The 13,920-nt window shown below is 38.4% G+C and overlaps 1 protein-coding gene across 1 annotated transcript in view; it reads right to left on the bottom strand.

Annotated features, from left to right (window-relative positions):
* LOC124799311 (Down syndrome cell adhesion molecule-like protein Dscam2) overlaps nt 1–13,920 on the bottom strand; it is a 250,854-nt gene that overhangs the window by 189,477 nt on the left and 47,457 nt on the right. Inside the window, exon 8 of the mRNA XM_047262898.1 lies at nt 3,625–3,771. Coding sequence (XP_047118854.1) covers nt 3,625–3,771 — 147 coding nt within the window. The remainder of the gene's footprint in view (nt 1–3,624; nt 3,772–13,920) is intronic.

A 13,920-nucleotide genomic window follows, 5' to 3' on the forward strand; every position in this document is an offset into this window, starting at 1 on the left:
GGTGAGGATACCTTGTTCCACTACTAGCCATTTCCTTTCCTGTTCCACTCACAAATCGAGACAGGGAGAAATGACCATCTATATGCCTCTGTATGAGCCCTAATTTTTCATATCATTGAGGTCCTTACAAAAAATATATGTTGGTGGCAGTAAAAACATTCTGCAATCAACCTCAAATGCTAGTTCTCTAAATTATCTCAATAGTGCCTTGTGAAAGAATGTCATCTTTCATCCAGCAATTCCCATTTGAGTTAATAAGGAATCTCTACAATAATTGTGTTCTCATCAAACTTGTTGTTGTTGTTGTTGTTGTGGTCTTCAGTCCTGAGACTGGTTTGATGCAGCTCTCCATGCTACACTATCCTGTGCAAGCTTTTTCATCTCCCAGTACCTACTGCAACCTACATCCTTCTACTTATCGGTAACAAATCTAGCCACATGCCTTTGCATTGCTTCAATACCTTTCTTTAACCAGACCTGGTGGGGATCCCACACACTTTAGCAATACTAAAGTATGGGTTGCACTAGTGTCCTATATTTTGTCTCCTTTTAGATGACCTACACATCCCAAAAACTCTCCTGATGAACCAAAGTCCACCATTTGCCTTCCCTACTACTGTCCTTAAGTGCTTATTCTATTTCATATTGCTCTGCAACATTACACCAAAATATTTAATTGACATGACTGTCAATGAGCACACGTCTAATGCTGTATGGAATTATTAAGGGATTGTTTTCCTATACTCATCTGCATTAACTTACATTTTTCTGCATTTTGAGCAAGATATCACTCATCATAACAACCAGAAATTTTGTCTAACTCATCTTGTATCCTCTAACAGTCACTCAATGATAATACCTTTCCATACATCACAGCATCATCAGAAAACAGCCACAGATTGCTACTCAACCTGTCTGTCAGTTCATTTATATACACTATGTGATCAAAAGTTTCTGGACACCCCCAAAAACATATGTTTTTCATATTAGGTGCATTGCGCCTACTGCCAGGTACTCCATATCAGTGACCTCAGTAGTCATTAGATATTGTGAGAGAGCAGAATGGAGCACTCTGCGGAACTCATGGACTTCGAATGTGTTCAGATTATTGGGTGTCACTTGTGTCATATGTCTGTACACAAGATTTCCACACTCCTAAACATCCCTAGGTCCACTGTTTCTGATGTGATAGTGAAGTGGAAATGTGAAGGAACACATACAGAACAAAAGCGTACAGGTCGATCTTGTCTGTTGACTGACAGAGACGGCCGACAGTTGAAGAGGGTCATAATGTGTAATAGGCAGACATCTATCCAGACCATTACACAGGAATTCCAAACTGCATCAGGATCCACTTCAAGAACTATGACAGTTAGGCAGGAGGTGAGAAAACTTGGATTTCATGGTCGAGCGGGTGCTCATATGCCACACATCATGCTGGTAAAAGCACAACGATGCCTCGCTTAGTGTAAGGAGCATAAACATTAGAGAATTGAACAGTGGAAAAATGTTATGTGGAGTGACAAATCATGGTACATAATGTGCCAATCCAATGGCAGAGTGTGAATATGGCAAATGCCTGGTGAACATCATCTGTCAGCGGGTGCAGTACCAACAGTAAAATTCGGAGGTGGTGGTGTTATGATATGGTCATGTTTTTCATGGTGGGGGAACTTGCACCCCTTGTTGTTTTGTGGCAATATCGCAGCATAGGCCTACATTGATGTTTTAAAGACCTTCTTGCTTCCCACTGTAGAAGAGCAATTCAGGGATGGAGATTGCATCTTTCAACAAGATCGAGCAACTGTTCATAATGCTTGGCCTGTGGCAGAGTGGTTACACGACAGTAACATCCCTGTAATGGACTGGCCTGCGCAGAGTCCCGACCTGAACCCCATAGAGCACCTCTGGAATATTTTGGATAGCTGACTTCATACCAGGCTTCACCGACCAACATTGATACCTTTCCTCAGTGTAGCACTCCATGAAGAATGGGCTGCCATTCCCCAAGAAACCTTCCAGCACCTGACTGAACATATTCTTGTGAGAATGGAAGCTGTCATCAAGGTTAAGGGTGGGCCAACACCATATTGAATTCCATGGAGGGCGCCACAAACTTGTAAGTCATTTTTCGCCAGGTACGGATACCTTTGATCACATAGTGTATATAGAGAATAAGAGCAGTCTGTCATGCTTCCCTGGGGTGCCCCTTGCAATACTCATCTCTGATAAACACTCACCACTGAGAACAACACTCTGGGGTTTATCACTTAAGAAATCTTTGAGCCAAGCCACTCATGTATCTGGCAACCATTTCCATATGCTTGTACCCTTGTCAACAGTCTGCAGTAGGGCACTGTGTCATATGCTTTTCAGAAATTGTCACAGATTACTACCATCCATATTATGGGAGGACTGTGAAATCAGACAGAAATCCACAAATATTCTTAGATAAGACATAATGCTCCATCCAATAGATCCACCACACTTATCAAATTCATCCCTTTTGCATGTCTTGCCCACTTTGTTGTCTGTTACTCCACTACTGTTAAGTTTAAAAGTTTGTGTTAATTACTTATAATCTCCATTTACATCATGTATTGTAGATCTCTGCATGAAAGGCAGCCTTTAAAGGTGTGGAATGATTAAAGGAATAGGTTAGGCAAGAAGTGAAGCTATTACTTCCATTATTAGCCACTGTGACAGTGACAGGGATGTTTGCTTTTCACAATTAATAATTAAAATGGTTGCAAATAAATGCATTGGGGTAAACATGCTGAAGAAATGATGCTTACCTAGTTTTTCACTTACTGTTTTCCTTCTGAAGTATATTTACATACTTGCAAGTATGTGGATACCTATTAAAGTAAAAAATATATATATTTATCATGTATATGAGTATTTGTTTTACTGATATCACTGTTTCCTGCTGTTCTAGTAAGGAACTGCAATTATAGACTCAATATACTCTGATAAACCATAAAAATTGGTGACAAGATATTCTTATCATGTATGTCTGAATTTCAGAGGATGTCTAACCTCCTGTCTCTTGTTGATTTGCAGGCAGTTTATTGAAGACTTTTCTTTACTTTATGAGCTAGTCAGCTTTTTCATTCAGTTTAAGCTAGTTGGCTGGATTTACATGCCTTTCCCACTTGTCTAAGTTTTATCTTTACCTTCATTTGACACATGTACATTGCAGTTGGCTTTGGTGTTGTAAGTCTAGTATTTCCCCCCCCCCTTAATCATGTAATCCCTTTTCTCACATTATACCCATAATCTCTGACATTAATGAGTGCCATTGAGCATAATCCTGACTATCCTGATTTGCTTTGTTATTGGTGTTTTAGTTTGCTCCAGATACTGATGGGGAAAACGTATTTGACTCTCTTTTCATTTAGTTGGCTTCTACTACAGGCCACATATCTATTTCATATTTTGATGTTTACAAGTCTTATATCTTTCCTGTTTATATTTAATGTTTATACTTTCACTACTCATTTCACTAAATTTCTGCCAGAGAAAATATTTTCAGTTGCTTTATTTTGTTGCTTATAATTTACTGGTAAATGTATTTCAGTTTTAATCATACAGTTAGAACAGTGTTGGGGAACTGGAACTTACCATGCCTAGAATGCACATTCTTGTAGAATACTTTGTAGCTATCTATGATACCATTCCTGTGTTCTGGTGGTGGTGGATCCCAGCGCACTCTGATACTCTGCGGGGACAGTGCTGAACAGCGTAAATCTTGTGGAGGCATATCTGGAACTGTTTAGCACATGGTAAGAATTCTGTTTCTCTCCTCCTTTACAAAGAAACTAGTTTTGATTCAAAATATTTTTAGGTTTAGTGTAACAAATGTAATAGGAATCCGTTTATGCAAATACACACACACACACACATACACACACACACACACACACACACACACACACACACACAGAGAGAGAGAGAGAGAGAGAGAGAGAGAGAGAGAAAGAGAGAGAGAGAGAGAGAGAGAGAGAGAGAGTGAGAGCAATGTATAAGCAACAAGATTTATTATCACTACAGTAACAACTATCATAATAATTTGCATTTCTGTCATTTTCTCACTACTTCCATTTATCTTGTCATGATGGCTAACTACTAGGCTTTGATCAGTATGGTGAGAAAAAATAATTTTTCAAGGAGCAGCAAGGCAGACAAGAGAGGATCTAGTTCTAAAATTTACACATAATTAAACCACTGTAACCAGTCACTATTGAATTCATGTTTAAGTTCTGAATTAATTTTGGAGAGACATTTCCTTCTTGAGATGATATATTTTGATCACTTCTTTTGTATTGCTTTATTCATATGATATAAATTCAATCGTTGGTTACATGCTCACTCTTGTAGTGACTAGAGAACTACACATATGAAAATTACAGTAATATTCTCTGACATGTTTATTTTAAAAATACCTAATGAATTTTAAAAATGTACTCAGCAGTGACTAGTTATGGTACTTTATTTGTGCATAACTGAAATAAGTTCCAGCCATGGATCATCCCTGCCCATCATGGTTATTCTTAAGACTCTAGTTGGTTGAGAAAAAGGTCAATTTGTTAATATGCCATTTAGACCAGTGTGGGTAATCAGTCATCATTGAAGGAGTTCTGGGATAATACATTGCCTAATGTTTCATGTATGAAACATATTCCATGTATCCCAGGGGGGAAAAAAACTCTCTGGGATGTGGAAATACTTCAAAAATGAACATTTTATTTAAGTGCCATATGATAAAAAAACTCCATCTGAACAGGTCGCGGAAGGCCCAGCAGTACCGACTGACCACCATGTCAGCCTCAGCTGGTAGACCTCACTTGATGCAGATATGGCAGGGCACGTGGTCAGCACACCACTCTCTCAGCTGTTGACAGCTTTTGTGACCAGAGCTGCTAATTCTCAATCGAGTAGTTCCTCAATCAACCTCACAAGGGCTGAATGCATCCTGCTTGCCAACAATGTTCAACAGACCTGAATAGTCACCCATCCAACTTCTAGCCAAGCCCAACAGCACTTAAAGTTGGTGATCTGATGGGAACCGGTGTTAACCACTATGGCAAAGCCATTGGTGCCATATAATAGAATGACTTAATTTTATGAAATATTATAATATTACAGTGTTATGAATTATATTAAAGCCTAATATGTTAGTTTTAAGAATTCTAATGAACATACTCTTCAGTGGAATAGTGGTTTCATCTAAAAGTTGGTAGAGTTAATGTATTTTATATTCTTTGCCACCAGCAATAACATAATGACTCATCATAGAATTATTATTTTTTGAAGTAGCTAATGAAATGTGATTTGCAGAAAGAAAAAGAATGCATATAAAGCAAATCATAATGTAAGAATATTTAAGTATTAACCGCAGTGAATTGTGCTGTTGAACTTGCTGAAGACAGATTTCTAAATCTAATATAAATATATATTTCACAGTCCACTGTACAGTGCATGATGTCAGTATTATCTACTTTCTTTCTTATTGAGTGAGCGGAAAATAAATATCTGTATGCTTATGTACATGCCCAAAACTTTTTATCTTATTCTTATGATCCCTACGTGAGATATCACTCTTATCTCCTTTTTTGAGGGATGTGTAAATTATAGCCGTAATTGAATGTCTGAAGAAACTATTGGAGACAATTGTAATAGCTGACACATTTTTATGAAAGGAAAGTAACTGTATGTCACCTTCTATTATAGTATATTGTCCTGTTTGCATGTGTTAGGTAATAGGAGTTTCTGTTTTTATTTGTCTGTTATGCTAAAGTTCGTCAGAGTGGAAATGTGTTGAAACAATAGCTTTTACTGTATAGCACACAAATATGCTGGTGTTCCTTCATTCACATAGCATCCAGTTTCAGAGATCGTGTGTCAATACAGTTCACAGGTCCACTTACATAGACCACGTGGGTTGGCCCCCTGGTGTGCTCTGGTGAGCCGCCAAAGAAATAGCATTATTTAAGTGATCTCAAACAAGTGCTTGGCCTAATCTATAGCCCATATTACTGCTGTAGACTCAGTGTGTTCAGTGCTATGTGCAGCCTATACTTCTTTGTATCTTATGTTGGCTTTATATAGTGCTGTGCTCCATAAATTGTGTTTCTTCTTCCTGTAACAAACTTGGTCATGAGTGATGGTTATGGTTTTGCTGTGTGTTAGTGTCTGTGCTAAGTCACCTGACATACATCTCAAGGGAAGATGTACTCAAATGTATCTTTGCCCAGCAGCACGCTTTCGCAGAACAACAGCAGACTCTCACCACTGCTCTCAATCCAGTGACATTTGCATGTTCATGGCAAGTTACTCTTCTGTCGGTGGAACCACCACCTTTTCCAACATATGATGAAACCAGCTGAGGATTGGGACTTCTACAAGACACTGTTATCCCAACATTTCCATGTTTTTTGCATGTGTGATGCAGACCTGTGTAGGGCTTTCTTTCTTTTCTGGCTTTCATTGCACATGTATCAGTTGTTGTTCCAACTTGCATCTTTGCAAGAACCAGCCAGCTTATCATTTGATGAAGAACCAGCCAGCTTATCATTTGATGAAATGTAAAAACTTCTCTCAACTTATTACTGTGATAGAATGCATGAAATTGCAACACTTGTTGAATTTTACCATTGTCAGGAATGCCCAAACCAGTCTTACAAAGCCTGGGCTGCAAAATTACATGGGTTGAGCCGTCATCATAAATTTGTCACAAGTACCCATTACGAATCTTATTCTGATCACATGGTGCATGATATTATTATTTGTCTGGCCCCAGATAGGGAAGTCTGCAAAAAAGCATTTTAGTGTGAGAATCTGACCTTTACAAATGTGCTCAATATAGCACAGTCCTTTGAAGTGTAATGAGCTACAGGCAATCAGATTGCTGCATGGGTGAAGGTATCAGAAGTTGCTCAGTCAACTCCTGTCAGTCACACTGCAAGTATTCAGGATGATGGGGAAGCCATTGCAGCAGTACAACCTTCGCATCACATGGGACAGCATCGGTTATCGCTACAGCAACAACAGGCCTTGTCACAACAGCAGCCATATGCCCCCAGCCATGTGCCCCCATTCCATCTTGCCCATATTGCTTGCTTTGGTACAAACACCATTAATCCTAATTATCAACTGAATTCATAGCTGAAGAACTGTAGCATTTGTTGAGACAGGCAGGAGGTAATGATGTGAAGATTTGTTCATTATGACTGAATGTGGCCCACTTCTTTACTAGTTGTCAGTGGTTCTTGTTTCACTATGTTTGCTTAACAATTTGTGCCCATTATTTTGCAACATCATGAAGAAAAAGAACAAGTTTCTAGTTGCTATATTAAGGAAGTGGTCGTCTGTGGCTGTGCTAGTGTGAACTTGCAAAAAATTTTAATATCTTCCCCTTTTCTGCTCTATGGCATAACATTCCCTCTTCTTTAAGAAATTAATCTATCCATTACTAAACAAATCTGTATGTGTTTTGTATTTACAATTTCACATTTGACTGAGTTCAATCTCTTGGTTGATTATTGAGCTCAACCATAAGGTTCTTAATATTGGCCTGTGTTAACTTAATTATCTAAATTTACAATATCTTTGTGGTCCATTTCCCTACTACTGATAGTTCTAAAATGTCTATTCTTAATCCTTATCAATAGTATGTATCTACTCCATGGGTATTTGATGGATTGGTGGTTCGTTTAAATGGGATATTTTGCATTTTAAGGAGAAAAATTGCACAAATGAGCATTACTATTAGAATAACACTTGTGGATGCACTAACAGTTATTATGTTTTGCTGGTGTTTCTCACAATATTGCTTCATATGTTACAACATCTGTTCAATTGAAATTCTTCTCTTTTACCAGATTATCTTTCATCTAAAGAGTGTAATAGACTTAATTCAAGGTTTTGCTAGGGAAGGTTACATTCTGCACAGATAATATGTATACTGATTCTTACAGCCAGTACAACATTGGTTGAGAAAGGGTAACTATTGTCCTGTGATAGTAACTGTAACTGAAAAGTGTGTCCTGTCTATGTTGCACTTGTTTCTGTTGATTAGTAATCTGCTATTTTGCTGTTCTATTTTTGTCATCCTTGCTGATTTTCCATATCTGTAACAGTTGACAATCACTGTTTCTGGTGAAAATATGGAGTGGCCTCCAATTTTCTGGAAAGATGGCTGCAGGGCTAGAGTTCCCTTTTACACTGAATTGCTTCCATTGTCCCAATAAATAGTTACATTTAATAAGCCTCTTTGTTAGTCTGGACTACCCTGGCATATAACCACCCTCTAAAGTGTTGTAGTACTACATCCGAGATAATCCTTCTTGACACCTTCATTGGAACATCATGTAAGAAAAAAAGAATTACCATCAATCCCTTCCGTCCTTCAGACCAGTGTATACCTACAGAATCAAAGACAAGCAGTTGAAAAGTAACATTAACATAATTAACCTAGATAATGCATCAGTTGTTCCTTTAAATGATTTCACTCTACTGATATGCGCTACAGATGTCTCAGTTTGTAGTGGTAGTTTTACATTTACTGGTAAAATCATTGTGATGGCTTCATACAGTTCCTTTGGGGTATAAGGGCTTGTCAGCAATATCCACTGCTGTATCCTATATTGTGATAGATTACTTGCACATTACCCAATACGCTCCTAATTTTCCAAAGCCTCAGTGTTGGCATGTTTTATCCTCTGCCAAACCACTCTTAACCATTTTGCAAATTTGTTGCCTGGTTCACCTTGTGTCCCTAATTTTGGTTGTATCATGTCAAAAGGTGATGGCATTTTCTGCCCATACACTACTTTGTATGGTGAAAAAATGTTCCTGTGTTTTCTTTTGAATCATAAGCACTGACTGCATGTATCCCAGTCTACATGTTGGCTATTCACATAATGGCTTAGTATTTTTGATATTGTGTGGTGGGCTCTTTTCATTCATCTATTTGCTTGTGGATGGAATGGGCAAGTGTGTAGCTTCTTGATTTGCAGTAAATCGCATAACTATTTCATCAGATTAGACACAAAGTTAGTCCCTTGATCTATGATTATGCTCTCTGGTATGCCAAATTTTTGTACCATAAGATGGGATAATATGAGATGGAATTTTAATATTCTTTAAGGGAGCTTCCCAATAATATTAAATTCACACAACAAAAAGTGTGAGATATTTGGGATGTCATTGAAGAATAATATAATCAAAGAATGTGAACCAAAAATATTATGTAAGTAACCACATCCTAATGAATCAGGTTGTCTGTTGTTATACCATATGATGGAGGAATCTAGGACACTCATTGAATTTCTATCCAAAGTTCCAGATTTACCTCTAATAGGATAATTTCTGACAGAAACTCTTTGTAAAAAATACACATGCTCAGAAATTCTTTTTGCATGTTTAGAAAATATTTTGCACATGGTAACAAAATAATTTACGCGTGTTCTGAGATCATTTGACATCTGTTTAGAAAAGAAAAATGACACATATATTTAGAAAATATTTCATTAATAATGACAATCTGTTCATAGTATAAATCATAAATCTACAATATAATCCCTTTTTCTTCTCTGGAAATTGACAACACACTGGCAATTTGGTGTTTTTCTACACCATCATCATTTGGACTCTCAACAAAAATAAACACAAATTTTCTGCTTTGATGCTGACGCAAAAATCTGTCTTCCATGTCTTTTGCACCCTTTTCTGTTATGATTCCACCAAACTGCCTATTTAGCTGTTTCTTTCCAATCGTGTGTTTATTATCTAATGTTCAGAGTGGTATGTTATATTTGCTTGATGCCTTTCTGTATGACAGTTTTCCTGATCTTACTGCAGCAACCGTATTTCCAAAATGTTTGAGCATCAAGACTGCACATCAGAAAAGCACCAAGCCTCCTTTTATAGTCATGTGACATTGTCCAATAAACCCCACCATATGTAGATGTCTGTAAATAGTTTATTAGACATTGGTCCAAGTCAGATTCATGGTCAAACTACATTCATATTTCCTTCTTAACATTTAAATGAGTAATTTTTAAACGAATTATGCTTACCACTTTTTACTCTTCTAGTACAGTGGTGAAAGTATTTGCAAGTGCAACTGTGTATGTTCAAATCTGCTTGACAATATACAAAGTGTAAACAGCAAAACATGTGCATAAATAAAAACTTGCATGCAGTGATACCAACACAGCAATAAAAGTATACTGCCCCCTTCTAAATTTACCTGTGTCTGATATTTCACCATGTTACAGTAACCAGTTGTTCACTATTGCCTGTGCAACAGTATTAGCTTTCTCATCTGGAACTGTGACCATTACTAGATATCTTGTAAAATGATTTATCATTGTGGGAATATATTTGTTACCAGCTGGAGTTCTGTTGAAAGGTCCTAATGCATAAAGTCCTGCCATCTGAAACAGATTTTCAACTGCTGCTGACCTCTGTACCTATACTTTCTGATGATTTAAATCTGCTCTTTGCACATATGGGGTGCAGTTTTTTATTACTCTATGTCAATACACTATTTTACCACAAAACTTTTCTGCAACTAATTTACCAGGTGTGCTCCTGTCACCATGATGAATAATGCCAGGTGATGCACCTATTGTAATACTTCAGTTCTCTGTGTTGCAGGAATCTCAGTGTGTAGATCAGCACAGTAAGCCCTCATGTGCTATAAACTGAGACTGCGTTCGAATCCTGCACGTTTCCCAATCTGCTTGACTGTTACCTAATGCCTGTAATACCACTACTTTTCTATTTAGGCTGTCTGTGTTTGTATGCTTTACTCCTGCATTGGAAACACTTCAATATCAAACTCACTCAATGTACCCATCTTGCTGATTGATTTGGATAGTATTTTAGGCATAACATCCAATTCAAGGATGCGTGATCTGTTATCACTTTAAATTTATGTCCTTATAAAGAATAACAAAAATAGGAATTCCATATATAACTGCCAACATCTCTTTTTCATTGTTGAGTAATTTAGTTCAATCTTGTTCATCTGTATGGATGTATACTGGTATGTCACAGGGTGTTCTTTTCCTTTGTAATTCTGACACGGAATACAGCCTAACATACAGCTACTAGCATCACAGGAAAGTATGAATTCCTTCTTGAAATCTGGCAATACTACCACTGGATCTGACATCAGCTCTTCCTTTAGTTTCTGTAAACCTTCTTCGCACTCTTGTCCACTGACACTTAACTCCCTTGCAAAGTAACTGAGTTAATGGTTCTGCAATTTCAGCAAAGCCTTTTAAAAATGTATGATAAGTGATTGCAACTGTATGTATCTGTGGTGTTACAAAATCGTGCATGGATGACATGAAATGAGGACCCATCCTTCCTCCAATTTGACTGATAATATGTCTGAGTTAATTACCTTTTGTGTGGACAAAATGACACTTCTCTACGATAAGTGTAAGACATCTTGTTTTCAGTCTTTTGAACACATCATCAAAGCATTTAACACACTGTTCTATGTTTCTGGAATAGACTACTGTATCACAAAGATATATCACTCATATGTTTGGTTTCAACCCATGGAGTTCTCCATTTAGCAAGTGTTGGAATGTAGCAGCAGCATTTTATAATCCAAATGGCTTCCTGTGGTTTTGATAATCATGTGAGGGTGCTGCAAATGCTATTTAGTCCTGTCGTCTGGAAATTCTTCAAGTTGGTTATAACCTTTTAAGATATTATTTCTACTTGTCTAATATTTCCATGATGTTTAGGATTGGTCAGGCATCTCTTATAGTGTGCACATTTAGGAAATGCTAGCCACAACAGAAGCCATCGGATGACTTTTTCAGTATGATGAAAATATTGGCTGACCATTGGCTATCGCAATGTTCAATGATCAATGATGCCTTCAGTTAGTTGTTGACATATAAATTAATCAAGCAGTGGTTGCAGGTGCTTTACTATTGTATACGGCTTGTAGATTGGTGTATTATCGCCTGTTGGAATGTGAAGTCACGCTATGAGTGTTGCTGACAGTGGACCATGTGAGTTAAACAAGTCTGAGTTTTCTAATAACAATGTTTCCATGGCTTCCTGTTCACTATCTTTGAAGTGACAAACTACATAGCGCAGATGTGTTGATGGTTTGCTTAAGGCTGTGATCATATGTTGATCTATTAATATCATACTCATCCACTATCTCTAAAGTTGCTCTGATTAATCCATTCCAGAGATGCACAGTGTCCATCCCAAAATTATACAAGCTTATTGGACAATTTTGATACCTGCTCCACAAGAGTGGCTACAGTATCACTCGTATTACCTGGTCGTGTTTCCAGTATCTTTTTGCAACTTGATACTACTTGAGCTGTAGTGTGCCTTTTCTGGCACACTAGCTCTTTGGACGACTATCAATTACCCAGCTGTACTATGATCTTTGCCCCTGTTGTGACCTGGTGGTGGGTATGTGCAGTCAGGGAGTTGGTCATGGAACTTGGTACGAGGTGCTAGGACGTGCTTTAGGGGACGAAGGAGCAAAACACGTGGACTCGGCCAGCAGCGGCGCGGCCGGACTACCTCACAGGATGGTTGTGAGTTGTGGTGCAGCTTTCTGATGTCAACTCTGGGTGCTACTCGTCGCCTTGCTTTGGTACCTGTTTTCTTGGACAAGACCATTTCCTTGAGACCATCTCGAACAATGCTCTCCATTGCAGCTGTAAGTGGTTTTGGTGCCTTCATTTTGTGGAACCATTTGCATTGTTTATTTTGAGTGCCATTGATGAGATAGACCACAACCTTGCCTTTTTAGAGGATAGCCAGCCAACACATAGGCAAATATCTCGTATACATTCCCAGTTAGTTCATTTGGGGAACCATTTAAGAGATTTTGATTGCGTGGTAGTTAAAGATTCCAAGAGGCAGAAAATAAAACAGGTTACGAGTCATGTGCAAAATTTGCAAACCAGAACCATGGCCCTAAGTTTAAATATGGAAGACGCTAGTTCAGGACAAGGGGATGTCGGTAGTCAGGGCCTAGCTACACTCAGAATTGTGACATAAAGGATCGCAGTCAGGTAGGCTTCGATGGGTTTGCTGAACTGCCCAATCCCATTATGTGTTTTTTTACTGGATTGTTGGAATTATCTGTGTCAGATTCAAGAGCTTTTGTGGTTATTAGCCAAGTTGGAGGTTCAGGCTGATACCTTGCATGTCCCGCACAAGGTAATTCTCTTGCTACTGTATCCCTTAACTAAAGGAGTGTTAAATGTATTAGTTTTGGAAGTTTAACAAGTCAGCAGTCTATTAAATATCTGAGGACTATAATTATAGCTAGGAAATTGTCAGCACGAATGTGAATCGAACTTGTGCGCAAGTTTTTTGGCAAGTGCAGGCTCTGCTGAAACATTAGAACAATACATGGAGGGGGTCCGCAACGCAATGTTGGCTCTGGATATGTCTATGGCTGAGTCCGTTGTCATATCTAACGTTCTTGGGGGGATGCACCCTGATGATCAGTCACGGCTAGTTTTTGCTAGATGACTGACTAAGCTGTTCGGAGTTAGACCAAGTAGTGGAGTCAATTCAGGCCCTCATGTTCACTGATCCCCAGTGTAGTACTAATTATAGCACAGGGACAGTATCTTTAGTTCCAGTGAATAGCAAGTTATGTGCTGAGCCTGTTGTGCAGACTAGGAAGCATTGTTTTTGCTGTGACGACACTAATCACTTAGTGTGCAATTGCCCTATTCTTAAGGGATCGCAGGCAAATCTCTGATGCCATAGGAAGAGAGGAGGTAGTGATCATAAGCTACCCTTCTGATGTGCACACATCTGTGCTCCCGGTATGCCCCCTCTCCCCTACATTTGTACTAGTGTGGGAACAGAGCCCCTTTGTGGACTGCTTGATTCCAGAAGTTCGGT

This window comes from Schistocerca piceifrons, chromosome 5 (assembly GCF_021461385.2).
Source record: "Schistocerca piceifrons isolate TAMUIC-IGC-003096 chromosome 5, iqSchPice1.1, whole genome shotgun sequence".
In the NCBI taxonomy this organism is placed as follows: Eukaryota; Metazoa; Arthropoda; class Insecta; order Orthoptera; family Acrididae; genus Schistocerca; species Schistocerca piceifrons.